The sequence below is a fragment of the Myotis lucifugus genome, unplaced genomic scaffold (genome assembly GCF_000147115.1).
Source record: "Myotis lucifugus unplaced genomic scaffold, Myoluc2.0 scaffold_181, whole genome shotgun sequence".
Classification (NCBI taxonomy): domain Eukaryota; kingdom Metazoa; phylum Chordata; class Mammalia; order Chiroptera; family Vespertilionidae; genus Myotis; species Myotis lucifugus.
The window spans coordinates 2,653,779-2,681,355 of NW_005871229.1; the positions used below are offsets into that span (position 1 = coordinate 2,653,779).

The window sequence follows — 27,577 nt, forward strand, 5'->3', positions numbered from 1 at the left end:
TTTGACCCTCATTCATCGGCTGCGGTGCTCGTTAGACCCGCCTTTGACGGTGGTTAGTAACGGAGAGGACATGTCGAATGCCGCAAGGGCCCTGGCTCTTCGGAGGCGCCCGCCATCCCTGTTAACTGTCACCGCTGCTCCTCCCGCTACCACCGCCCCCACTTTATAGATGGGGATCGGGGGGCAGCATTCATCCTGCGGGGCCAAGGTCACGCCTGCCGCTCGGGGGTTTGATCGAGGTCCGTCCGTCGACCCCTCCCCCTCTGACCACTGAACCACCCGCGCCCCCTGTGTTCCAAGGCTGCCTTGCATTCCTGCCGCCCGCCCGCCCGCCCGCCCCTGAGCCTCGGGCACGCTGAGCGGGTGTTTGTCTCCTTGTCTGTAGGTGGCCTTCCCTTATGAAACACTACAGCCCCACCGACTACGTCAATTGGTTGGAAGAGTATAAAGTTCGGCAAAAAGCTGGGTTAGAGGCCCGGAAGATTGTAGCCTCCTTCTCCAAGAGGTTCTTTTCCGAGCACGTAAGGATCTGGGGACGCCGCGCCAGGCTTCTGCCTGGGGGGTGGGGGGTTGTGTGTGTGTGTGGCTCTGCAGGCATTAGCTCATCCAGCCTTTCTGCTATCTCCCTTCCCAGTGCTCACTGTCCCTTGCTCACTGAGAAGGCTGCAAGGGGGCATTGTGTCCGCTTCCTCCCGTCCAGCAGCATGCAGCCATTTGTCCTGCCAGCTTTACTTTTCTATGGCCAGAGAGAGGAGGGAGGGAGGGCCCAGCAAGCAGCACAATGAGGGAATGCAGATCAGCCTTAGTTCTCTACCAGTGGGTTAACCATGTTTTGTGTGTGTGTGTGTGGGGGGGGGGGGGTGGTTTTTGTTTGTTTGTTTGTTTGTTTTTGCAACCTCCACCTGACTTGGGGGAATCATCAAAAATTGAGCACTTACAAATTTCACCCAATTGTTTGCCCAAAAGGGTTGGCGAAATGAATACGGTTCTTCTCTCTGGCTTTGCAGGTTCTAACCAATAGTGAACTGATTGTTTTTTAAGCCAACAGGATTAAAAGCTGTCTGTAAATCAGAATGATTACTCCCTCAAGTAAATTGTCTTGCATCATGATCTCTGAAAAGTTTTCTCTTATATCTTGCTGAAATGCATTTTTTGTTGTTGTTGCTTTTGTTTTTCCTTCCATAAAGCATTCATAGAAGTTTCTGTATCAGGTCCTGATTCTTAACTTTTTGTCACTCTGGAAAATAGTCCACACTAATCCTTTAAATGTACTTCTGGTGGGATGGGGGTGGGAGGGCTAGAAATACAGCCAGTCTGATTTATTTTACTATCCTGGTTTCCTGCAGATTAATTCCTATTTTCTAATTTTAATTACTGCTACTTAATGGAGTTCATACATTTGAAATGTTTTCAAGGCTCTTTAAGTTTTGAAAAGGAGAGTTCAAATTTTGGGGAGAGTTCTCCTATGGGGAATACAACTGGATATTCCCTAATGTCATTCATGTCTATAAATAAATGATTATTAATTTTAGAATGGACAAAATTCATGTTCCATTTTGGATAAGGCATGCCCTGGCTAAACGGATTCAGAATCACAGATTTTAGGTGCTTGTTTAAAAGTGTTTGCACACACATGTATTTCATGTTTTTGGTCTCGGGCAACTAATTTGCGACCTCTGCTGCTAGTCCAGCTGATTTTGTGTGCATTTCTAACAGCCTGTGCCTTTGTCTAACGATAATGAACTGTTGTGTTTTTTCCTTAGCTCCCTCTTGCCCTGTACTGCTGCTTAATTAGAATTATGTCGAGGACTTTGAACATAGGGGTATCGTTAAGATTGGTCCTTGGGTGGGCGATGACTGTGGCTCAGGACCCTTTATTCCTGTGTTCTCCGCATGCACACAGGTTGACATGAAGTTTCCTGGCTACCTTCAAAAAGAAAAGTGGGAGAAGTAATGGAATTTTAAACTGAGGGATTCTTAAAGCTCATTGGGACCATTGCCTCAATTTGCAGAGGGGAAAGCATGCCCAGTGGGTTGAGTAGCCCAAAGCACTGGACATCTCTCTCTGGCCCTTCCCTCCTAGTTAAATGCAACACAGAATGCATGAGATAGTGATTGTGAATTCGATTTTGCATTTCTACTTCTTGTTACAGAGCTATTTTTCTTCACATTAGAATTCTCGAGTTAACAGCTTCAGAAATTTCATGAAATTATATGAAAATATAATTAATTTGCAACTAACACCAAGATCTGAACAAAGTATTATTACTTTCCACCCATGGCAGGTGGTACAGGATAGTATGGGATAGGTGTTACCACTTCGAGAAAAATGACCATCTTTCTTTGCAACTCAGATTTGTGTATGAGTGACAAGGACATTAGTACTCGTTACTGAGGCCTGTTTGTATATGTCTTCTTCATAGGTCCCTTGTAACGGTTTTAGTGACATTGAGAATCTCGAGGGGCCAGAGATATTTTTTGAGGATGAACTGGTGTGTATCCTAAATATGGAAGGAAGGTAAGCCATAGTTATAGCAGGGATGTTTCTGTTTGTTTGTTTGTTTGTTTGTTTTCATAATAACCCCAGAATTAGTTGCTGTAGTTTGTGTGTGGCTGAACCATGGACATGTATTTTCAAATATCTTATATGTTGCTACAGTTAACATTTTTGAAAAATCCTGTGTAAGTAAGGTAGGTACACCAAGACAATTGATACTAAAAAAAAAAAATCCTTTTGGAAAGAAAAGAGAATTGATACGTGTTTAGTCCTACTACAGGTCAAACACTGCTCTGAGCACTTGTATCTATCATGTCATTTGGGTAAGAAATAATCTTACTTTGGTCTTAAACATTATGGATATTTGGTTGGACCCTTCTTTTATCTCCCCTGATCAAGAAGAACCCATTATCTCTTGGTTGTTGCTTAAAAATTTTTATGATTCATATTTTCCACTGTGAGGGTTAATTACCAGCTTGCCTGAAAGGTGACTTGGCTTCCAGCCTAACTTACCTATGAGTTCTGGGAACTTTATTGGTGATGGGAGATAAGAATGTTAGTTTAGCATCTTCCTTAAGAGAGATCATTGTGCAATACCTCACAAACAAGGCATTAAGATGTTTTCCTTGCTGTTTTTAAGGTGGTGTAAGAGAGATAAATATCTGTTAGTGGAGCAACTGTAGGGGAGAGGTAAGATGTGTCACTATTCTAGGCCTTGGATGAGTTCAGATCCAGAGGTCATTTTTCCATTTCTATTTTGGTTTTTCTATAAATGAATTGAAGTATGATCTGATAGCCAGTATTGTGCAGCCTTAAAAATAAAAGCTGACTTGTCCTTTTTACATTTATATACATATACTTTTACACACATACATGTAAGATCATATATACTGAGTTTATTTCGTTTTGATAGGATCTTTAGTGCAGACTTTGTTTTTTTCTTATTTATGCTGGTTTTCTCTCCCTCCTGACCTCGTTTGTATTGGCCTTCCCCTGTCCCCATCCTGTAATTCATGATGACACACTAGGTTGTATTCTTCCATGCTAATATGCACCGATATATATGGGAACCAGGGGATCATTATTTAAAAAAAATAATGATCTTAAAATAGGTACTTTTCTGTATCTTTTTTCTCATTCAATATTACCTTACTGAAATGGATTCTAATCAACTGGTAAAAAATCTAATTCACTGTTTTTTTTAATATATTTTATTGATTTTAGAGAGGAAGGGAGAGGGAGAGAGAGATAGAAACATCAATGATGAGAGAGAATCATTGATCAGCTGCCTCCTGCACACCCCCTACTGGGGATCGAGCCCACAACCCAGGCATGTGCCCTTGGCCAGAATCTAACCTGGGACCCTTCAGTCCACAGGTCGATGCTCTATCCATTGAGCCAAACCAGGTAGGGCACTAACTCACTTTTTTTTAATGGCTGCCTACTGGTTTGTAGTGTATACTATAATTTACGTGTTTAACCATTCCCCTATTGATGGGTAACCACTTCTCCATTTTTATGTGACTGTGGAGGGTGATGTTTTGGTGGTTTTACTTCTCAGTGAAAGATTCCTGGGACCGGATTTCCTAGGTCGGACTATAGAAAGTTATTGCAAAACACAAAATAAGAGCATGCCCTTGAATAGGAAGACTTACCATCACAAAAAAAGTCAGTTCTTCCAAAATTAATACATAAAACTATTGCCATTTTAATTAGGAACCAAGGAAAATTTTGGGAGTTTTTGTGTGTTTTAATTGGGTAATACTGTCAAAAAAGAATAAATTCATAAGAAGAGCCAAGAGAAACCCCAATTTTTAAATACTCACAATGGGAAACTTGCATCACAGATATTAGAGCACATTATAAAGCTACCTGTAATGAAAATGATACAGTGTTTTTAAGTAAATATCAATAGTCACGTCTGTGGCAAAGGGTAATTCAGAAACGTCCCAGCATGAAAGATAAATTTAAACTCAGAGGAAAAAAGTTGGACTATTTAATGAATGCTTTTAGGCATAACTGATTATCCATCTGGAAGTAAAACTTGCATCATATATAAAAACAAAATTCCAAAATTAAACAACTTAAATTTTATCACAGTGAAAAACCTTCAAGGAAATGGGAGATTTTATGTATAATCCATGGAGACCTCCTTAACCAAAAAAATAAACTTCTGTATGACCAACGAAACCATAAAGTCAATATAATTCTTTAAATTTCCAAGAAGAAATTGAAAAATGGATAGGGGGATGACATTTACAGAAGAGCAAATCCAGGTGGCTGGCAATTAAGTACAAAGACCTTTAAATTCACTTTTCAAAGACATGTCAAAGAATTGTGAAATATTGCTTTTTTTTACTTATCAGATTGGGGGAAAGACTGAATATGCACAACCAGTAAAAACATACATTATTATAGTCTTTTTAAAAATAAATAACATAGATTTGTTACCCCTTGACCTGACATAGATTTTGATCTTAAAACAGGACTGTTTTTAGCCCTGGCTAGGTGGCTCAGTTAGTTGGAGCATCACCCAATACACCAAAAGATTTCGGTTTGATTCCTTGTCAGGGCACATACTTAGGTTGTGGGTTCGATTCCTGGTCAGGGCGAACATGGGAGGCAACCAGTCGATGTTTCTCTCTCACATTGGTGTTTCTCTCTCCCTTCCTCTATTTCTAAAATCAACTAAAAAATATATGTATATATATTCTCAAGTGAGGATTTAAAAAATAATAAAAAACTGTTGTTTTTAGGTAACAAGGGATAGTCACATTTATTAAGTACTTTGGAATGTCAGTTTTTATGAAGGACCCTATTTGTATTTATTCCTTCCAAATGCTTGTTGTTTGAATATGGAAAACATAGGAAGGAGCAAGGGTGTTTCTGTAAATGCTAAAGCACCACTCTCTGGATATTTGAAAACAATTTGCATTTATGGTGTTCTGTGTGGTTTTTAAAAGGAGCATATCCTGCAATAAAGATTTGAAACAACATATTAAAAGGGTACACAGTACTTGAGAAAAAGGACCTAGAATGACCAACATTGAGACATATTTCAGTAAAACTACTGGATATTAAAGACGGATAAGTCATTTGGTCATCCAACCAACCAAACAAAACAACAACCACAAAAAAGCAAAGTCACTTCTAAGGAAAAGAAAATCAGAATATTATGTTCAGTGCCAGAAGAAAAGAGAGTAGCATACTTAAGATACTCAGGGACCAAAAATGTCAGCCAAGGATTTTTATATCCAGCCAAACTGACTTCCAAGTATAAAGCTGCAGACAGACTTACCAAATTGCAAGGACTTAGGGGCTTTTGAGCTCTTCCTGAGAAATATGCTAGAAAATGAACTTGAAAAAAGGCTTTGACAAGGATTAGTACATTAAATATGTACTTGCTTTAAAGAATATGTATGTACTTGTAGAATTAAATTCAAATGACAGTAGGGTAGTCAGTATTGTATGTAGTGGTCATAAGCCTTGACAGTGTGGATATAATACCGCTGTTTTAACAGCAGAGAATGGGGGAAAACATAAGCAAAATACTTAGCAGTTTTTCAGTAATCATCAAGGTGATGAGAATATTGGAGAGTGTGTGAGAGAGAGAGAGATGCGAAGTAAAGCAAATGAGTGTCACATTTGACCCTTGTACAACTTGGGTTTGAAATCTGCAGGTCAGTTCTGCTGATATGCAGATTTTTTTTCAAATGACCTTCACAGTTCAGTTGGGCTGTTACTTTGAGCAAGGTGGGAAACGCTGGAGAATTTGGGACAGAGAGCTTTTGTGCTGTGATTTGATATGTTCCCTGGAGTGCTCTGGCTACTGTATTGAGCTTAGACTGTGAGGGCCAAGGTTTGAAGCAGGACGCTCAGTAGGGAGGATGCCACTGTGATACAGACAAAAGGTGACAGTGGCTTAGGTGAGTTAGTGGGAAGTGCTCACTTTCCTGATAGAACTGACAGCATTGGTGGATGGGTTGAATGTGGCTAATGAGAGAAAGCCAGGAGTCAAGGATGATTCAAGGTTTGAGGCCTAACTGGAGGGATGGAGTTGCCTTTATCTGAGACTAGAGGCCTGGTGGATGAAATTTGTGCACTTGGAGGGGGCAGGTTCCTCAGCCCAGATTGTGAGAGGGTACAGGCCAGGCCGAGGGACCCCACCAGTGCACAATTGGGGCTGAGGAGGGACGCAGGAGGGCTCTAGGGCTTGTCCAGCCTGTCTTGCTCAGTCCCGATCGTCCGGACCCCAGCAGCAAGCTAACCTACCGGTCAGAGCATCTGTCCCCCTGGTGGTCCGTGCACATCATAGCGACTGGTCGGCCAGTCGACTGTCTGCCCCCTGGTGGTCAGTGCATGTCATAGCGAGCGGTTGAGTGGTCTTAGCATATCATTAGCATATTACGCTTTGATTGGTTTTATTATATAGGATTTATTATATAGGATGGGGATGACTCTAGGAGCAGAAGAACTTGAACATGTTAAGTGCCCAGCCTGTTTTGTCTTCCGGACGGAAAGTATAGTGTCAGTCACTGGTGACTGACTGACTGGGCGCTTAACGTGTTAAGGGGCTCACCAGATCCCTAAGTGGGGCAGTGGAGTAGCAGTTGGATATATAGGTCTGGAGTACAGAGAGGAAATCTGTTCTGGAAAATAAGTTGGGGACTGTCCGTGTGGATAATACTTGAAACCATGAGACTGGGTGAGATCACCTTGGCCTTGAGCGTAGGAGGGAAGCAGCAGCCCAAGGCCTGAGCTCCCTCTGCCAGGTGCAGAGGGCCCAGCCAAGGATTCCAGACACACAAACACACCCCCACCCAGGCCCACCCCACTCCCCTCACTTTTCAGGTTTCTCTTTTAGTAACTTTTAGTAACTCTGAAACCAAACAGATAACTTTCTTGAATTTCAGCCACGACTAGTGTAATAACAAATGCACATCCTGAATTGTATATTACAAATGCACAATAAAGTCCTAAATTGTGTTGTCTGCTTCTGTGATAATAAGTACTATATGATCGCGAACCAGTTATAGCTGTCTTGTTGAGTAAGTAGACTCTTTACTTGGTATGACTAGTGTGAAGTAAAAAACTAATCATTCAAAGTTGTAATATCTTAATTCTTATTGACTGATAGTTTGTTTGTTTTTTCCAGGAAAGCTTTGACCTGGAAGTACTACGCCAAAAAAATCCTTTACTACCTACGACAACAGAAAATTTTAAACAATCTTAAGGCTTTTCTTCAGCATTCGGATGACTATGAATCGTATCTCGAAGGTGAGGCTTTAGCAGCGCTGTCTCAGTGGGCAGCTAAGCTGTGCTGGGAGCAGCGGTGGAAACTGATGAGCCGCAGTGGAAAAGGCAGCTCAGCCGCATGGGCTTCTGGAGCTCGAGTGTGTGGTCCGGTCGTGTAGGTGGGCAGAACTATTAAACGGAGAGCTGAAACTTTGTTAAAACCTTTAGCTGTCAGCTGAAGAGACAGTCTTCTCTCAAGATGCACCTTCGGTTCAAAGCATGAGAGGCTGATATTTCAGATAATGAAATAAGTCCCTCTTTTCCTAAGCTTTGAAGCCTCACTTCCAAATCAGAAATCAGTTGGTCCACTTTTGTCTCCATGTGACTGGAGCAAATCCCTTGCCCTCTGGTTAGAGTGTAATGAGGACGAAATGTTCTTGCGCATCAGTGAGTCTGCCTGGCCCTCCTGAGAAATGAGGGGGGAGAAGTCGAGTGGACAAGAGTGAGAAAGGCCGTAACTTTCTGCTCCTACCAACTTGAACAAGAACAACATGTGACTATTTTTCCAAACGATGTTCAATTCCTAGCACATTACGCAAACACTCCCAGAAGCTGTGGTTATGAAATACATACATTCCCTATTCCCAGAGTTTTACCCAATTGCTTCTATCAGTGTTTCTTTCCATCACATCTCCGTTCTCGTCCCTTCTCGTGCCGGCTCTCACCACCTCTCCCAGCCCGGCTTTCTAAGTATCACTTGCTTTCATGAGCCTCACCCCCTTCTGCCCTCCAGCCAACCGCCTTATCAGTCAATCCAGCCTTGTCCCCACAGCATGCGAACCAGCAGTGCGGCCAGCTGATGTCCTGCTTCTCATCCCACCTCTGCCTGCTCAGTGCCTCCATAATCCAGTCCTTCCCTGCCCCAGGCTCTCCAGAGTGTCCCATCCACTCCAGCCAGGCCATTGTCCTCACTTCACCCTACAGGTGCCCCTGGCTTCACATCCTCATTCATGGTATCCCTTTTCCTTCCAATTCCTCTTAAATCCTACTCACCCTCTGAACGTTCAGTTTCGGGTTCCACTTCGAGTTTCTCTGGCTACTGCAATACCAATTTTACTCACCTCGGAACTAAAGCAGGAGCGTTGGCTACCAAATTCTGTTGCATCATCTCTGTCTCGTGTGTGTACAAGTCGTTTCTCCAAGTAGTCACTGGTTTTCTTGTGTCCCTTGTCTTTGTGCTGCCATCACTGTCTACTCCACAATGCCTGGGGCAGACGCTGGGTTGTATGGATGTCTTCTGTCATCCAAAACGAAATGAAAGGTCTGTTGCAGCCCATTGAAATATCCTCGCCACCCCGCTCTCTGCTGATGAGCATGCTGGCATTGCGAGTCCTCCTGTCTTGTTTATTCCACAGTCAAGAATACTTTGACAAGCTTTTTTCCATGGCTTACTAGTACTTATGAAACTGAGTACTTTTTCATCTCTCAGTTATAAAGTAATGTTACCATTTTCAAGTAACCCATCCACATCAGTGCTGTAGGCATTGGGTAGCCATTGGAGGTTTGAAGTAGTTGAGGAAATGGAAGTATGCTCCAGGATTTGGTCCTTGTCCACTGACTAGATAATCTGATGCCACTGGCACCGTCTGGGAATCAGCGCTGGGATGGAGTGGACTTGGGAGTTTGGCAGAAGTTCCTTCCCCGTGCAGGTAGAGAGCTGAGTTCCAAGGAGGCCCGGGAGCCAAACCCCCGCTGGTGGCAAACGGACTGGGGTCCTGATCTCTCCACGCCATTCACCTGCTTTCAGTTCCTTAGGGTGTGGGTAAGGGGCCAGGATTCCCAGCTGGTTTGAAGCCACTTGAATTTAAAGTGATTTCCCAACTCAACATGTCCTACAGTCACATGATCGCAAGAGTCCATAGGGCTCTGGTTAAGAAGTGACCGAGGGCAGTGCAGAGGGGACTGGCAGGGACCGTGTGCAGTGCACGCTGTGCAGCTGCTTCGCCGCAGGGTCCTTGAGGGTAGCTGGTCGCCTGCTTTGAAAGTACGATTATCTCCAAAGTCCATTTACTCACCTTGGGGAGGGACAGTTTGTTGAAATGGCATATCTGTCGCTAAGAACTTACCACTATTTTTTTAAGTTAAAGGACTGTTTTACAACATTGTGTTCAGAGTTGTTGGGTTTTAAACTGTAAGGGAATTAGAAGAAGAGAGAAGTCGTTTGAAAGATCTCCTTTTAGCCTTTATTTCTCATGATAGAACATGGAAATATGCCATGTATCACTCAGAGTTCAGACCTCTGAAAGAGGTTCGGTGACGTGTCCCTTGTCTTTGTGCTGCCATGGTGACGCCTTTGTGTGAGGGTGTCCTTGGCCCTCTCAGTGTCTTAGCGGCCAGCCTGACATCCAGGATACGAAGCTGCTTGTCTGGTGGGATGTTGTCAGGAGCTGTGGCCTCAGGCATCTGGGGCAAATGACAAACTAATAAGAAAAGGGTAAAAATAGGAATGTATTCACTAATTCTTGTTCGTGTTCAGGTGCTGTGTTTATCGACCAGTACTGCAACCCTCTCTCCGAAATCAGCCTCGGAGACATCCAGGCCCAGATCGGCAGCATCGTGGAGCTCGTGCGCAAGAGCCTGCGTGGCATCAACAGCCGCCACCCCAGTTTGGCCTTCAAGGCAGGTGTGGCATTGCTTTGGATCCCCTCTGTGCACAGGGACACCTAGAGTCATTGGTTCCTTGGAAATTCTGCAGTGTGTTCCCCCTTGTGTCACAAAAACACTGACACAACAATGTGTTCACCTGGATAACGTAAAAGATTTAAATACCCATTCCCTTCTCCAGCCTGGATTGGTAATACCTGACCGATACTGTTAGGCCGGGCCAGTGTCTGCAGGTTGCAGGTTGTGCTTGTGTCCTCAGGGTAGACTCTGTGTTTCAGGTGAGTCCTCCATGGTGATGGAGCTAGAGCTCCAGAGCCAGGTGCTGGACGCCATGAACTACGTCCTGTATGACCAGCTGAAGTTCAAGGGGAACCGCATGGACTACTATAACGCCCTCAACTTATATATGCATCAGGTAAGTGTGGGTCTATAAAAAATAATTCTGCTCATCTCTGACCATTCCTACGTTTTTTGAGGGCAAGTGCTCCATCTTCTTCCTCACTCAATGCCTATCAACTCATTTTGAGAGTTAGAAACATCGATGAGAGAGAAACATCGATCAGCTGCCTCCTACACACTCCCCACTGGAGATGTGCCCGCAACCCAGGTACATGCCCTTGACCAGAATCGAACCTGGGACCTTTCAGTCTGCAGGCCAACGCTCTATCCACTGAGCCAAACCGGTTACGGCCATTCCTACGTTTTTTGAGGGCAAGTGCTCCATCTTCTTCCTCACTCAATGCCTATCAACTCATTTTGCCTTTACTCTAAGGAAACCACTGTACACTTGTTGTTTCATCCATAAGGTGTCCTTTGTTGGAAAAGCCTTCAAGATGGGCTCTGTGCCTCCATGTATATCTTGTGAACCCTAAACTGTGGAACTACCCCGGCCTTTCCTCTTGTCCTGGCCTGGGGGGAGGGGGGAGGAAGTCTGTGGCCAGCTACGTCACGGACTTTTCTTTTTTATTGGCTCCCTCTTCATATCTCCTCTGTTGCTCTCCATGCTACTTGTATCTTCTTTCACGTCTTGCAGTCTTTCCTCAAAGTGGCCTTGAGTTTCTTCTGGAAGAAGAGGGCTTAAGTCGCAGGTCTGCGGGCTTTATCTGTAAAGGGCCAACAGTGAACTGCTGTGGCTCTTTGGGCCATGAGCTCGTGTCCTACCTGCCCCGTTCTCCATCACAGCTGGAAAGGGGCACAGGCAGCACGAAACAAGTGACTGCTGCGTTCCAATAAAACTTTATATGTACACGTGGAAATTTGAATGTCAGCATTTTCGTGTGTCATGAAATAGTATTTTTCTGACTTTTTTTTAAACATTAAAAACTATTAAAAGTGTTCTTACACAGTCCATGCAGGAGCGGGTGATGGCCCAGATCTGGTCCATGGACTGCAGTTTGCAGACCTCTGGTCGCAATAAATAACCTAATCTTCCACTTAAGTCTCAAAACCTAGCCTCCTGCCTGGGACAGAAATGTGCACCGAAGGAATGAGAACATGTTGCTTTCCAGTGAGCTAAAGCATTTTTCTCTCCTCCAGGTTCTGATCCGCAGAACAGGGATCCCAATCAGCATGTCTCTGCTCTACATGACCATTGCCCGGCAGTTGGGGGTCCCTCTGGAACCTGTCAACTTCCCAAGTCACTTCTTACTGAGGTGGTGCCAAGGCGCGGAAGGGTGAGCCATCTGACGCGGTGGGTGGTCCTGAGCATCATTCCCACGGTGCGGAGAGAGATGTAACGAGGCAGGTCAAGAGAGGGCTAGGAGGTGATGGGACTGTCTCCTTTTTTTAAAAAAAAATGTATTTTATTGATTTTTTACAGAGAGGAAGGGAGAGAGGTAGAGAGTTAGAAACATCGATGAGAGAGAAACATCGATCAGCTGCCTCCTGCACACCTCCTACTGAGGATGTGCCCGCAACCCAGGTATATGCCCTTGACCGGAATCGAACCTGGGACCTTTCAGTCCGCAGGCTGACGCTCTATCCACTGAGCCAAACCGGTTTTGGCCTGTCTCCTTTCTTGACTGCATTTCTCAGTAATTGGATGGGAGAAGGTGCTCTGGATCTATCTGTATTTGTTCTGACAGCTACATGTGAATACACAATTGTCTCAAAAGTTTAATTTTAAAGAATAGGACTCGGGGTTCAGGGCTTATGTGACTCTCAAAGTCTCTTTGTTCCAAAGCAGATCAGATAGAAAGTCTCTTAAAGAAACATAAGTTCCAGTGTTCCGTGAAACCTCCCTTCCCTCCCCACACAGAGAGGGGGAGAGGGAACAGATTAGCCAAGTCCTTCATTGATGTGCAGAGTAAATATTCGTGTACTTATCTCAGACCTCTTGGGCAAGGTTAGTGACTGAAATGCACTGTGGAGTCCAGGTTAATGAATTGTTCTCTCTTAAACTTGGTGTTCTATTGGCATAAAGCTCCTTTCAGCTATTGTCTGACTTTTCTGCAAGAAATCGTTCATCAAGTAGGTAGAATATCTTCTCATTAAATGTGCCATTTAGAGGAAAAAGAAGCAAAGTTATTTAATTACATCCTGTTTTTTGAAACCACTTTCAGATGACTAGTTGTGACATCCTTTGGTAAAGTGATGAGCAGTGTAATAGAAAGGGCCTGAGATTTGAAGTCAGACTGGGTTCAAGCATTTGCTTCCTGAGCCTGTGTCTTCCTCTGTAAAATGGGACTATAGTTTCTCATGAAGCATCTTGGAGGATTAAATGAGATGCCCCAGTGCTTTGCACACATAGCAGAGTTCCTGACATACATAGAAAAGAACTATAACTGGCCTCTATTTCTACCTCCTAGGTCAGTGACGGCGAACCTTTTGAGCTCGTGTGTCAGCATTTTGAAAAACCCTAACTTAACTCTGGTGCCGTGTCACATATAGAAATTTTTTGATATTTGCAACCATAGTAAAACAAAGATTTATATTTTTGATATTTTATATATTTAAATGCCATTTAACAAAGAAAAATCAACCAAAAAAATGAGTTCGCGTGTCACCTCTGACACGCGTGTCATAGGTTCGCCATCACTGTCTTAGGTGAAGAAAGAAAACGTGTATAGTTGGAGCTTCCTGGGTATTCTTCCTTATCCTTTTCTTCTTCCTCTCCTCTCCAGAGATAACCACCAGAAAATAATACTTATTATTTTCATGCAAATTTTAATAGTTTAATACATATGTACTTTTCCTTAAGTAATATGTACTGTGTTCCTTTTTTCCCAAATATGGTCTGTTCCTAAATATGTATTTGATGGTTCCTTTTTTAGATAGCAGGCACCCATTTTCCATTATTAATGGGGAAAATTTTTTTCAGCCCATTTCCATTCCCTGAATAACCCAACCAATCTCCCCAAGTACCTCTAAAATATTCTTAAATGGCTGTATAATAATCCACCCCGATTTCTGCATAATATAAAGCATTTAAAACACCAATTACCATATTACTTACCACAATAACATTACTGAGTACAGTTATGGTAGCAGTATAATTTTGCCTTCTTAGGCTACAATGAACAGTGTAAATGAGCAATTAAATAATTTGTTAGCATCCCAGGTCTCCTGGCCAAAAACAGACATTGAGACCCATCAAGGGCTGGGCTGGGCCCTCAGGGAAAGGCAGAGAAGAGTGGGCAGGGCGAGTGCGCAGGTCTCTCACCAGCAGCTGGCTGCAGGCCCTTCCTCTCCTTCCTTCCTTCCTTCCTTCCTTCCTTCCTTCCTTCCTTCCTTCCTTCCTTCCTTCCTTCACCAAGCCCATACTTATTCACTGTACTTGTACCCTCTCATTAGTCCTAATAACGGGTAGGTGAGACCTCCATCAAGTTCTTCCAATTGCCTTGGATGTTCTTAGTCTTTTGCTCTAATAAACCCCCATATTGATTGGCACCAATGCTTACTTGAATTGCAACCATCCATTAATACGAGAAATATTGCCAGTGTTCCACTCTGAGTCTGTCTGTGAACATATCTCCCATACATGTACTCTAACTCATCCTTAATGTTCTTAAAATGATTTTAATGTTTTCTTCCAGCCCTTTGACATCTTGTTAGACTTGTTCCTAGCACTTTAAATTTTTGTTGCTATTGTAAATGGTAAGTTTTTAAAATTACGTTTTTTAGGGTTGGCATTGTATAGGGATAGGGCTAATATTTAGATATAGGCCTGGTATTGCTGAATAAATGATGAGTGCTAATCACTTGTTAGCTCTCGGCTTTTCTCTGTAGATAGTCATATTGTCTGAATGGTTTTGTTTTTCTCCCTAGCCTTGATCTGTTTTTGTTTCTTTTGCTTATCTAATTGTGCTGGCCCAGTCTTCTGGAGCCGAGTGGAATAGAAACAGTCAGTGATAGCAAACCCCTCGCCTGAGTTTGGCTGTAAATAGAATCCTTGTGAAATCTCACCTCAAGCATGATGGTTGGGGACAGTGTCTTCTTTAGGATTTTCAAAGCTGCCTTCTAAGTTCCTATTTCGCTAAGAGTTGTATTAATAACTACACAGTAGATCTCTTTTCTAAAATGTCTTTTTGTGTCTACTGATAAGATCATATGGTTTTTCTTTATATATGCTTGAAATAGATGTTTTAATGTTCAATTCGTCATTCTCAGGGTATATCTAATGTAATCCTATGGGTTCTTTTAAATACATTGCTGCATTCCATTTGCTCGTGTTTGTGTGTGTGTGTGTGTGTGTGTGTGTGTGTATGCGGCTCTCCTAGATTCATAAAAAGGGTTGCAAAACATTCCTTGTTTCTATGACATTGACAAATGTCTTGCCAAAGGAGGGCTGTTAATATGGCCTCTCTCCCATAGGGAAGAAATCTGAAGCAGTTGCTTAAGGGTCAAATACAGCTGTCCCTGGGACAAAGACCCACCTCCGTGTCTCAGGAGTCCTCGTAGAGCGCTCTGCACGTGGCCACCACCACGTGCCAGAGCAGGTTCATGGAGGGCAATGGGCTTGAGTCAGGAGCACGTGTCCAGCCTGAGGCCCTGGTAGACTCAGCAGGTCTCTGACCCCCTGAGTATCTGCAGAGCTGAGGGCAGGATACTCCTGGTGGCAGGTGCCACACCTTTCTGCGTAGCCTCGAGGGCCCAGGGTCCACAGACATTCACATGCTAATCTGTATGAGGAGCCATCAGACTTCTAACAGGTGCTCCTGGCACTGGGTTCTAGGATTAGTCTCCCTGAAGAACTATATTAGATGGCATGCCGAAGTACTCTTCATCCTAAATACCAGCGCCCTGAGCTCAACAGCACGAATAAAGGCTCAGATTCTCAACTTTGGACAAGGCCTTGTTGTTTTAAGTAGAAATGCTACTGTGTTAACATTCAGTCTCTGATGTGAGCTACTTGTTAGGGGTTGAAGTATTGACTTGCTTAGCTCTGACGTGAGACGTGGCGACTCCATGTGCTCTTCGTACAGGGCCAACCTGGACATCTTCGACTACATCTACATTGATGCTTTTGGGAAAGGCAGGCAGCTGACGGTGAAGGAGTGTGAATACTTGATCGGCCAGCACGTGACTGCAGCGCTGTATGGGGTGGTCAACGTGAAGAAGGTGCTGCAGCGAATGGTGGGGAACCTTTTGAGCCTGGGAAAGCGGTAAGGTTTTCTGGGTTCTCCAGTGCTTCTGCAGCGGGTGTGCCCCCGGGGGCCTGAGGTGCCTTATGGAGTCTTTTCTTTCATGAGCCTCCCTGGGACACAGCAGAGCAGTGGACGCGGTGGCACAGCTGGGATATCTACAGCTGTCACTGCACAGAGAAGCGGGTTCCCGTGACATCATGCTCTCAGGCTTCAGACATGCCCAGTGATTTTCCCTTGAAGTCTCAGTGGGCTTGGGCAGCTTCGCTTTACAAATGTCGGAAGCACCTTCAGCGATAGGAATGTCTCAGACGGCCAAGCTGCTCTTCAGGAGCAGAGAGTTCTCATGCCCACATGCTTCGTCATCTTGTAACATAGCCCTTTCTATCACTTAGATAAGAAACAAGCAGAAGCTTGCGTCGGAGTCCAAGGGAAAGTGTGCTGTGGAGAAAGTAGGAAGCTGTACGCTGTGGCAGAATTTTTTTAAAAATAAGCTTTATTTTTAGAGCAGTTTGAGGTTCACTGTGCAACTGAGCAGAAAGTACAGCAACTCCCCATATACCCCTGCCTCCCAACACACACAGCCTCCTCAGGTCAGCATCCAGCACCAGAGTGGTACGTTTGTTATGATTGATGAAGCTGCATTGACACCTAATCACCCAGAGTCCAGAGTTGCAGTCATACGTTCAGGTTCACTCTCGGTATTGTACCCTCTGTGGGTCTTAGTAAATGTTTAATGACATGTGTCTGCCATTATAGTGTCACACAGAACAGCTTCTGCCCGAAAAGTCCTCTGCTCCGCCTTTTCAGAATTCAATTTTCATTATATGCAATGCTCCTGAGGTAACTACGTAATGAAACACGACTTTTTGTTTAGTGCCCATCACCACAGTGGGGTGTAAAATTTATGTTTCTTTTGTGTGTGTGTTTTTATTAAGACCATTGTAACTATTTGCTGAATAGAGAGGAAGTATCAGAATCAGAAAATGTATGGGATTTGTGTCAATTATTTCTAAAACCTGAGCCTTGCAAAGAGGGTCTTAGAAGCACGCGGGCTAAGACGCAGGTTTCTCTCCCATAGGGAAGGCATCGACCAGTCGTACCAGCTCCTGCGAGACTCACTGGACCTGTACCTGGCGATGTACCCCGACCAGGTGCAGCTCCTCCTCCTCCAAGCCAGGCTCTACTTCCACCTGGGGATCTGGCCGGAGAAGGTAATTATTTGACTTTGATGCTTTGCACTTGCCTTAGAGAGGGAGTCATAGCTTGAAAGGCGGCTCTTACAGATTTGCCCTTATGTCAACATGGAGATAAACACAAATCTATTCAGTCTCCCAGTCTTGGCCCATCATTCAAATTTTTAGGGCTCTTCTTTCATTCTGGGGAAAAAAAAACTGGTTGTATTGCCCAGAGTTGCCCATTCTCTTTGTGGCCAGTGCCTTAAATGTCTAGAACCACAGGCCTCTGTCCTGCCACTCCCCTGTTGCTGCCCCTAAGGAAGATTTCCCCACGTCACCCTGACTTGGCCGGAGACCAACCTGGGATGCTCAGCCTCTGGCTGTGCTGTTAGCAGCTGCAGTGCGTGCACACCACTGCCCTGTGTGACAGCAGAGTTACTTCTCAGATGTGCACACGTCCCGCTGCTGGACTAGTTCAGGCCCTGAATTGGATACTGTTCCGCAGGGAGCTCCCAGTTTTGCCACGGCCCCTGTGGCTCGCAGCAAGCACTTTGAGGCGGCTGCGGTGTGAGGTCAGAAGTGCTCCTCGGAGGCTGTGGGCGGCGATGCTCAAGGCCAGCCGAGCATCAGAGCAGGAGTAGCTGCACGCGTGCATCAGGCCCTGCATGTCTCCCAGGGAAGTATGTAGTGATCCATTTGTTCGTTTAGAGCAGTCTGGTGAGGGCACTAACCTCTGAGCTCTCACAGAGACGTCGTCAGAAAGCCTTCGGCTGTGCTGTTAGAGAGTAAAACCTTTGTTTGAGATAAAGCATCTAAATGACTTGACTTTGCTTAGATTTACGTTGTCTCAGTTACTCACAACTTCAGAGTTGTAAAGTGTTTCTAAGAAACGACACATCTGTAAGAAGGTCCCTAGACTTCTATCCTCGGTGGAGATGTCAGTGTGGCCCAAGGAGCAGTCGCCTAATCTGGTCAGAGTTCCGGGAAATCTAGACTCTGCCAAAGTCCCCACCGCTTCCCAGAGCCTAAATAATCCTGCTGGCCGGGATTCAGTCGCTTATTTTACTTAGTTTTGATAGTAGGATATATATAATCCCTGTGACGTTTTGCTGTAGATTAGTTCAGGAATTTCGTGATAATCTGTGAACTGCAGTGATCCTTTCACAGCAGGGCTTCTTTATAAATAAATCCTGTCTCCGTCTCCGAGGAGTGAGGTTACCGTCTCCTCTGTGGGGAAGTCTGCAGGGGCTCTGGCTTCACCCGCAACTCCCACCTGGCTCAGCTTTGTGCTCGCACGCTGCTTCCCGGGCACCACCTGGAGTCCTCGGGAGGCCAAGACTGCCTTCCTGCCAAGCAAGGGTCACTGTCACTGAAACAAGTTCCCGAGTCCTCACCCGGACAGCACTCGTCCTCGTGATGACCCTTCATTTGCTGCTGGGGAAGGTGTCCCCCGTTCAGAGAGCAGGAATGAAAAGTGGCTCATTCCCAGTGAGTGAGGACTCCCCCTTGTAAACGTGCACTCTAGCCAGGAATCCTGTGGGGCTCCCCAAGAGGAAGGATAGGGGATGCTGAGGTGATTAGAAAGTGCTCCTCTCCGGAAGAAGGGTTTGAGGTGGGCGTTGGAGGATGGCCAGCCATTTCAGAAGGCAGGAAAGTCGGTTGCTGCGGAGCACAGAGGTAGAGAGCTTGGTTTGTGCAGAGGTCAGCTGCAGAGGTCAGCTTTACAAGGGTCCTTGTACGTGTGCATGTAGGTCTGTGTCTGTGAAATAGTTTCCGGGCCTTCGATCAGTTGGTGCAGGGCTTGGAATCTGCTTGACCTTATCGGATGAAAGGGAAACATTCCTAAGCTGGAGAGACCAGAAGGTCTGCGTGATTTCAATTGGATTAAACCAGGAAGAGCAAAATACATGTCCTCTGGTCCCCGTCATAGTAGTCCAGGGGTGTTGTGGCTGTGATGGAAGTAGAGTGTAGGCTGGCCAGCTTTTAAAGCTACTAGCACTTGCCAAACATCTCCCAACCCTATGGCTGCACTGTTTTTTCTGTTTTACAAATAATAAAACTGAGGCACTGAGGAGCTGGGAGCTTGCTGAAGCCTCTTGCTCAGGCATGGATGGCGCCCGAGCCTACTGTCTCCAGAGAAGCCGACAGACGGGCACGCCGTCCTCCCTGCTGCCAGACCTGCTTCCCTACTCTGATCCGTAGTTATCTCCGGTGGGAAAGATATCCCTCCAGTTTTCTACGGCAAACCTGCTGTGCTCCGGGTCCAACTTCCCTGCCTTTCTTGGATCACTAAGTTTTCCTTTATTCTCTTAAAAATATATTTTTTTAAAGATATGTTTTTATTGATTTTAGAGAGGAAGAGAGAAGGAGGGACAGAAACATGAACGATGAGAGAGAATTATCGATCAGCTGCCTCCTGCACACCCCCTACTGGGGATCGAGCCCACAACCCAGCCATTTCCCTGACTGGGAATCAGTTGGTGACCTCCTGGTTCATAGGTTGACAACCACTGAGCCACACCGGCCAGGCCTCATGTCTTCCTTCAACTGCCTGTTTCTATTACCTACCGTCAGCATTAAACATACTCAGATCTCTCTCATCTTTGGAAAAAGAAAATATAAAAGCACTCCCATGACAGCCCTGCTGGCATTTCCCTGCAGCTGCGTCCTTATCTCTCTCTCCTCTGCATGGCTGAAGCCTGCTCGCTGGCCGTGCCGGCCACCTGCCTCGCCTCCCACACACTCCTCAGAACGTGGGGATCTGTTCCCACCCCTCCACCTTGGGAACCGCTCTTGCCAGCGAAGCCAATGACCCCTTTCTGATAAATCATTCTTCTTGTTGCCAAATCCAGCAGATACTTGTTTTTCTTTATCTTTCGTGTTTGCTGGGGGCCACTCCCCACCCAGTACACCCTGTGCCTTCGACTTTGGTTCTTGGCTCTCGGGCTCCTGCCTGTTCCTTGTCCTCTGGTAGTTTCTAGGCTTCCTTTCCCTCTGCACTTTCCCAGGTGATCGCACCCGCTGTCCTTGCTCCAGGCCCCACCTGTGGGCTGCTGGCTCCCGAGTCTGCCTCCTGCCCGGACCTTGGGCTCCAGCAGCCTACCCAGGTGTCCCTCCACGCTGTACACGGCTCTGTCCCTAGGGGGTTGCATAGGCCCCCTGCGTGCTCTCCTTCCTCTGTGCTTACACCCTGCAACCTGTCTGATAAGCTGTAGCCAGAGCAATCTCAGTAAAATCTCAGGACCCTCTGGGTGGCTCCCCGCTGTCTTGAAGACCAGGCTCATTCTCTTGAGGGTGGCCCACTGGGCTCTTGGTGGCCTGGCCCGCCCGCCCAAGCTCTCGTCTCTCACACTGGCCCCTTTAGTCTTCCGCTGCCACAGCCACGTCCTCCACTCGGCCCTGTTTGCGTCAGGCCTGGCATTCGCTGCACCTCTGCCTGGAGCACCTTTCTTGCCCCTCAACTCCACCTGCTTCACTTTTGCCTCCGAAACCCCTCCCCAGGCCCTCAGCATGGGCCCCGCTGCCCTTTCCAAAGTGGCTGCAGTGTGTTGTGCTGCTCCGCTAGGCGTTCTGTCAGGACGAGGGCCAGAGCTGCTGCCTTCACCGGAGCTGTTCCCCTCACTCTCAGCACAGTTTGCCTGTGGCAGGTGCTCAGAAGTTTTCACCCGAATGAGTAAGAAATGCCAGGTCTCCACGTGCTCTGAGTGAGGGGGAGGCTCAGAGGAGGGCCACGTGGACAGTGGGTGTTGGAGAGCAGGCCTGTTTCATGGGAAGGGTTGAGTTTGGGGCGTGTTGAATTTGATAGGACCCGGGGCCACGTGTCAGCATCTGGTAGTGGAAGCCCCCAGAATAGAAGAGCTCACGGACAGTGGCCGTCAGAGGATGGAGCCAGGAGCTCCAGAGAGAGCCTCGGGGGAAGCTGCCGTCAGTGGGCCAGCCGGCCAGCACCCACAGCCTGTGGGCCCGCAGCAGCCTGCTTTTATGGATCTGTTTTATTCGTCCACAGTCACGCCCACTTGCTTATTTGTCTGGCCAATTTCCAGCGACCTAGGGGACTGCTAGAGTCAGACACCGAATGGCCTGCGAAGCCTAAAATACTTACTCTCTGGCCCTTCCCGTGAAAAGTGTATCAGTCATGAGCGATAGGCCCCCTCTTCCGAGATCTCTACCCCAGAAGTTGTGGACTGCGGATGCTAGGCCGAGACATTGGTTGGACGCGGCCTGGCACCCAGGTGTCAGCCCTGTCCTTTGGGAACATACAGGGCCCGGGTCACCAGGCCCTCTCGCCTCACCCTGTCAGCCACACGCCAAGGGAAGGGCGGGGGCACCGTCCCATCCCTGAGCCTCATCTCTGAGACTCTGTGTCAGAATTCCTTCGTGTGCTGAAGATTCCGAGTGAGGCCTGTTTCCCTGCTCTGGTGGGGGGGCTGCGGGGCAGGGGAGCTGTGCCAGGATGGAGCAGAAGCCTGGTCCGCAGGACTGGTGGGAACTGCAGAGGGGAGCACGAGGAACGCGTTACGCAAGCCCAGTCAGTAGGACTTGCTGTTAAAGCCCATGCTGTGCGCTGCAGAGGATAAAGGTTGTTAGTGTCTCCCACGTTAAAGGCCTCTCGGAGGGGGTGGGCTCTCAGCTGACAGTGGGTGAAGCTGGGTTGGGGGTACACGGTCATACCATTCTGACCATTTTTATGTGTTTGAGAACGTGCATAACAGTTACCTAAAATACTCCTACTCCTGCTTTGGTGTGATGGTGGTGAGACTAGAGTCTAGAGTTAGCCGGTCTCATCCTCACTCCAATCTCATAACCTGTGACCTCAGGCCAGTTCCTTGCCTTCACTAGGCCTGCTTTCTCTTCCAGCTGACCTGCAAGTTGGGATGATTAAATGAAATAAAAAAGTGATGGGGTTGGCACAGTGACCAGCAAGAAATAAGTGTTTAGTCAATACTGCGACCAGAAAATCTCAGTCTGGAAGGCGAGGTTGGGTATTGGAATAATGATACCTTATATTACGTAAAATGTTCATTTTCACAATATGACATATGTCAGGAAGACAGGGCCTTTGTGAATCAGAAGCAGCGAGTTTGACAGCCCTGGGACTAGAGTCCAGGTTGCTGGGTCCCAGGACTCCGTAACTAGGGGAACGTCCTGTTCATAGGGAAACTGTGTCAGAGACCGGCCAGTGGCAGGGCCCACCTTGCCGTCCTTTGTCATTGTGTGCGTGTGTTTGTATGCGCCTGCGTGTGCGGGTAGGAACTTTAGCAGAATTTGTGTTTTCCTTGGAGCCACGGGGACAGTAGAGAGAATATAACCTTGAGTTCTGCTGCTACCAGCTGTTACGTAAGCCCCACGTAGATGTGGTTCCTCCCTGCCCACTTGAATACGATATTGCGTCCTGCGTTAACGTCATGGCAATTCCCGGTAGGACTCCAGAACCCCGTTCTGCAGGTGTAAGGTCCGGAACGCATGTGCAGCCCTTCAGTGGCTTCTCTGGTTCTTCATCGTCATGGTCCCGAGGCAGTTCTGTCCAGCGTCCTCTTTCTTGATCGAGGCACGTAGCCTTTGTTTTTCCAACCAGTTCATGAGTGCAGGCGGCTTAAAATTGTTTCCTTTCTGTGTGTCAAAAAGTGAAGCCGATGTCAGTGCATGATGGATGGAACAGTGGACGGTGTTTCTTTCTCTCTCCTTTCCTCTCTAAAACCAGTAAATAACATTTTTTTTAACTGAAGCCCACATTGACCAAGAACGTAAGACCCTTTGAGAGCTCACTGTACCCAGATGTGCCTGTCAGTGGCAGACCCTCCTTCCCCACGCTGACGCCAATCCACCGTGTTTCTCAGCAATTTCTGACATTGACGGTGGTTGCACTTGGGTGCCTGGGCCAGTGCCCAGGATCAGAAGTGAGTGTGCCAGCTTCGAGCAGCCTCGGGGGCCTGGGCCGCCCTCAGGGCCCACCTTGCTGTCCTTTGTCAGGCTAGGTAGGGCTGAATCCAGTGCAGTAACAGGGAAAAGGCCTTAATAAAAATATTATCACCCAGTCTTTCTGTCTTGTCTTGAAGGTGCTTGACATCCTCCAGCACATTCAGACCCTGGACCCCGGGCAGCACGGGGCCGTGGGTTACCTGGTGCAGCACACACTAGAGCACATTGAGCGCAAGAAGGAGGACGTGGGCGTGGAGGTGAAGCTCCGTTCCCACGAGAAGCACAGGGATGTCTGCTACTCCATTGGGCTCATTATGAAGCATAAGAGGTGAGTGCCCACGGCGTCCGCCACGCGTGGCTGCAGAGGACACCGAGGGCCTGTGAGCGGCCGCAGGGACGTGCTTGAAGGGGACCCGACGGCCAGCAGTGCGACCTGGGTCCCACCGCAGGAAGGCCCGAAAGCTGAGCCGTGTCTTTAACCGTTTTGTTTTTTTAAGAAGGGACTTGTGGTCCTGACTGGGAGGTCTAATGTTTTTAGTGACCTCCAGAGGCCTGACCCTTCTCTGTGGGAAGATGGAGCAGCTTCTGTACACAGAGTTTTTCTCTCCTTTCTGTATTGTCCTCGGGCTCTCCTCTCGCTCTCCTGAATTCAGGTTGTAGGCAGGCCTGCTGGGTCGCAGGGTACACACATGGCCGGTTTACTAGACAAAATGAAACTGCCCACAGCGATGACACTGACTTACATCCCCCCAGCTGCGGGGAGCTGAGAGCGCCTCTCCTCACCAGCATGTGCCATGGCCAGACTTCTGAAATCACACTCGGGTTCTCAGTGGCATAAGGTGTTTCATTGTGGTTTTAATTTGCATTTCCCTGATAACCACACCGATTGAGGCTCTTTTCACAGGCTTACTGGTCATTCATGTTTCCTTTCATTAGTGCCTTGTCAATATTGTGCTTCTGATTTATAGTGATTCTTTCTCCGTAGATTTAGTCTCTGTGTACACATAAGTGCCAAATATCTTTTCCAGGTTTTGGTTAGTGTTCTCATTCTTTTATTGCATTCTATTTTTTTAATTTATTATAGAAATTTCAAATACCTAACAGTAAAAAGATTTGAGTACAGGTGATGTCCCATATCAGCTCCACTGGTTATCATAATAGGGTCCGTCTCCACCCGCCCTTCCCTCCTCCCTGGAAGCAAATCCCAGATGTCATTTCATCTGGAGCTATTTCAATGTGTCTGGAAGGTAAGGGCGCTCTCTTTTGTTAAAAATACATTTGCCACCCTGTTGTCCTATTAAGAAAAAAAGAAATAGTTCCCTAACAGGTAGGTAGTCTGTTTGAATCAGTCCTTTATGGCAGTCACATTGATCCATCTCTTCCTTTATGGGTTGTATTTTCAGGACCTTGTTTAGGAAATCATTCGCCATCCCGAGGCGTGAGGACAGTTGGGAAGTTCTGCATTTTACCTCTAGGTCTCTTTTCTCCAGAACCAGTATTGTGCGTTGTTGGCAGGCCTGGTCCTGATACCTTTTTCCATTTTGATGACCAGTTGTTGCCCCATCTCTCTTTGTCAAAAAGTTTATTTTCTAACTGAAGTGCTAGGTTGATAGTAAGAAAGTTTTATAAAAGGGGCAGGAGTGTTCTGAAAAAATACTCAACGGGGAGCAAAAGCAGGTCAGTGTGTAAGAAAGGGAGTTTCAGAGAAGCCAAGCCCTCGCTCACCATCTCATAGGTGCCAGGATCCCAGGGCACTGACTCCATGCTCCTGTGCTTAGGTATGGCTATAACTGTGTCATCTACGGCTGGGACCCCACCTGCATGATGGGACACGAGTGGATTCGAAACATGAACGTCCACAGCCTGCCTCACGGCCATCACCAGCCTTTCTACAATGTTCTGGTGGAGGATGGTTCTTGCCGCTATGCAGCCCAAGGTAAGTGGCTAGTTCCTGTCTGCACCTTTAATAACACCTGGGCATATTTTAAGCACACATTTGAGCACTCAGATACTGTGGGTACAGTCATGAATATCCAATAGCTTACCTCCTAGGGCCGATATTTAGCTAATAAACATGGCTGGTATGCCCTGGTGCAGCCATACCACGGATTAAAAAATCTCCCCCTCCATCACCACAGCTGGGACGCTATTCCAGTGCTGCTGCTGACTTCTGTTCTGATTGGTCATTGCCTTTGTCAATCAAATCCCCAGTGCCTGCTTCCTAGGCATTGCCATTGGCTCCCTCCAGGTAAGGAGGGTCATCTTGTGCCCTGCCCAATACTGCCTGCTTGAACTGGAGGGCATTGAATGGACACTATTGGGGAGCCACCCTAGCACCCTCTGGCCTCCTGAGACTGGCAGCCTCCTGTGCTCCCCTGGAGACACCACTGTGGGAACTGCAGTCAATTGCACCAGCTCTAAGAGCGTGGGGCTGGGTAAGGGGGGCCTCTGGCAGGTGCTAGCCCGGGGCACTCCAGGACAGACAAATGGAGGCAGGTTAGAGACCAAAATGCCTTCACTGTGCGGCTCCCTTTTCTTTGTTCCTGCACTTAATGGGACGAAGTTACTGCAGGCCTGCCTGTGGCAGCATTTACAGCATCCGTTTTATTAATAAAAATGAACACAGATGCTAATGCAGTGTCTGTTAACTCCATTTGAAACTCATTTCCATCCTCCTCATGCTCATTTTGTACATGAAGAAACTGAGGCACGCAGTTATTTAAATATTAACTTACAGAGCATGAATTTGAACCCAGGCAGCTTGGCAAAGCCCTATCCGTAACCATCATGTTACAGCTTTTTGTGTCTGGCCTAAAGCATGTTTGACCTCACTCAGTATTATGTTCTGGTAAACGCTTTAATAGAAATACTGGATGTATAAAAATCTCAGAAGTATCAAAGAGTAGAAAAGGTTTCTTATTAATTGGTAGTAATTCATCAGAAACTGTGAGACGATAACATGAAACAAAAGAAATTCTGTTTCTTGAGACTACAGGTCTCTAACCTGTCAGTGTAATGAGGGAGCTGTAAGGGGGGTTTAATGTCACCCATGTCAGCCAAAGGCGCTGACGATGATTTTATTTAACTTTAGAAACTGTGACAAAAAAATCACTCTATTTCAAAAACTCAACATGATTTGAAAATTGTTGAGTGATCTGTGGACTCTTTGTACCCCACTTGTTAAGCATTTCACACTACATCATGGAGCGTGTCACGAGAATAAAGGTATTGTCTTGTGACCGCCACTTGGCCAGCGCCTGTGGCTTTGCCTCATGCCTTCAGTGCCTATTATATGATATGTGAGTTTCTAGAAACATCTATGTCAACTTTAAAAAGGGCTTTTTGGAGTAGTATAACAGCATCTGGCTTTAGGTGTTCTGAACTCTTTCAGTGTCTCAGGAATTCATCTCAGCATATCCTCAGTAAACATGCAGTGCAGGGTTTAAAGTCGTAGCATGGAATGACTTTATAAGAAAGTTCACCCTCTGGCTGTCAGTTTTACCCTCTAGAACTGAGATCCCACTAGTGATTGTGGGTCCTTGTCACTGAGCAAGACGTTTGCAAACAGAAGAGCAGACAAGGAGATGGTGCGCGTAGTGTGTGATCAAGCCGCTGACAGGTGTGGTTTTAAACAACTTTGGGTGAAGAGCATTTCAGACGTGAATACCCCTGCACCCTCCACTGGAGTCAGCAGTTAGCATTTGACAATATTGGTTTGACCTGCAGATGGAGATTTTCAGTTTTTGCTGAACCGTTTGAGAGAACACAGCAGACATCACAACCTAAACCCTCCCCATGCCTGCTGTAAGAGGAAGGCCACCTGACTGCGTGAGCACAGTTACAGCATCACACCTCGCAGAGAACCCGTTTCATAGGCTCTCATGTCAGTCACCAGTGGTCACAGAATGGCCTTTGTAGGCGTGTGTGCGTGTTCATTTTTCAATCACGATCCGACCAGGATTCATGCACTGCGTTTGGTGGTGTCTCCTGGGTCTCTAGAAAAACCAGTTCCTCATTCTTCCTTTTTTTTTTTTTCTTTCATCCTTTTCCACAAGACTTTGACTTTTTGTTTTTGAAGAGTCCAGGCCAGTTATCTTGTAAAATGTCTAACTTTCTGGATTTGTCATACTGTTTGCTCATCTGTGTGTTGTCTGTGGAAGCTAAGTCTGAGGCTTGATGAGATCAGGCTGTTACTATATTTGGCTGGAATATTTACTATCAGTGCTGTGTGTCACGTTGCCTCTCCTCCGGAGGCCGATGGTGTCCGCTGTCCTGCTGTCAGTGAAGCGGATTTTGGTCACTTGGCTAAGATAGTGACTCACTCTAAGGGACAGTTTTCCTTTTGCAATTAACATGAAACCCATGGAGTCCTACTGTGACATCCTGTGTATGTCATCTTTCGCAGTAACCTTTATCCTGGTTATGTTAGTGCCTCTTGCATCTCGCTGCCTAAGTTATCATATGAGAATCGCAGAATGATGATTTCCTACCACTCTTGTTCC

General features: G+C 46.4%; 1 protein-coding gene across 2 annotated transcripts in view; it reads left to right on the forward strand.

The window, feature by feature from the left end:
• The first annotated feature begins 387 nt into the window (after positions 1-387).
• Positions 388-27,577, forward strand: part of FBXO21 (F-box protein 21) — a 34,681-nt gene continuing 7,491 nt past the window's right edge. Inside the window, exons 1-10 of one of the 2 annotated variants that reach the window (XM_023760440.1) lie at positions 388-521; positions 2,424-2,518; positions 7,653-7,774; positions 10,269-10,415; positions 10,675-10,811; positions 11,933-12,069; positions 15,820-15,999; positions 17,060-17,192; positions 23,192-23,403; positions 24,854-25,011. In XM_023760440.1, coding sequence (XP_023616208.1) covers positions 399-521; positions 2,424-2,518; positions 7,653-7,774; positions 10,269-10,415; positions 10,675-10,811; positions 11,933-12,069; positions 15,820-15,999; positions 17,060-17,192; positions 23,192-23,403; positions 24,854-25,011 — 1,444 coding nt within the window. In that variant the 5' untranslated portion in view covers positions 388-398. The remainder of the gene's footprint in view (positions 522-2,423; positions 2,519-7,652; positions 7,775-10,268; positions 10,416-10,674; positions 10,812-11,932; positions 12,070-15,819; positions 16,000-17,059; positions 17,193-23,191; positions 23,404-24,853; positions 25,012-27,577) is intronic. The other variant, XM_023760441.1, reaches the window with a different exon arrangement.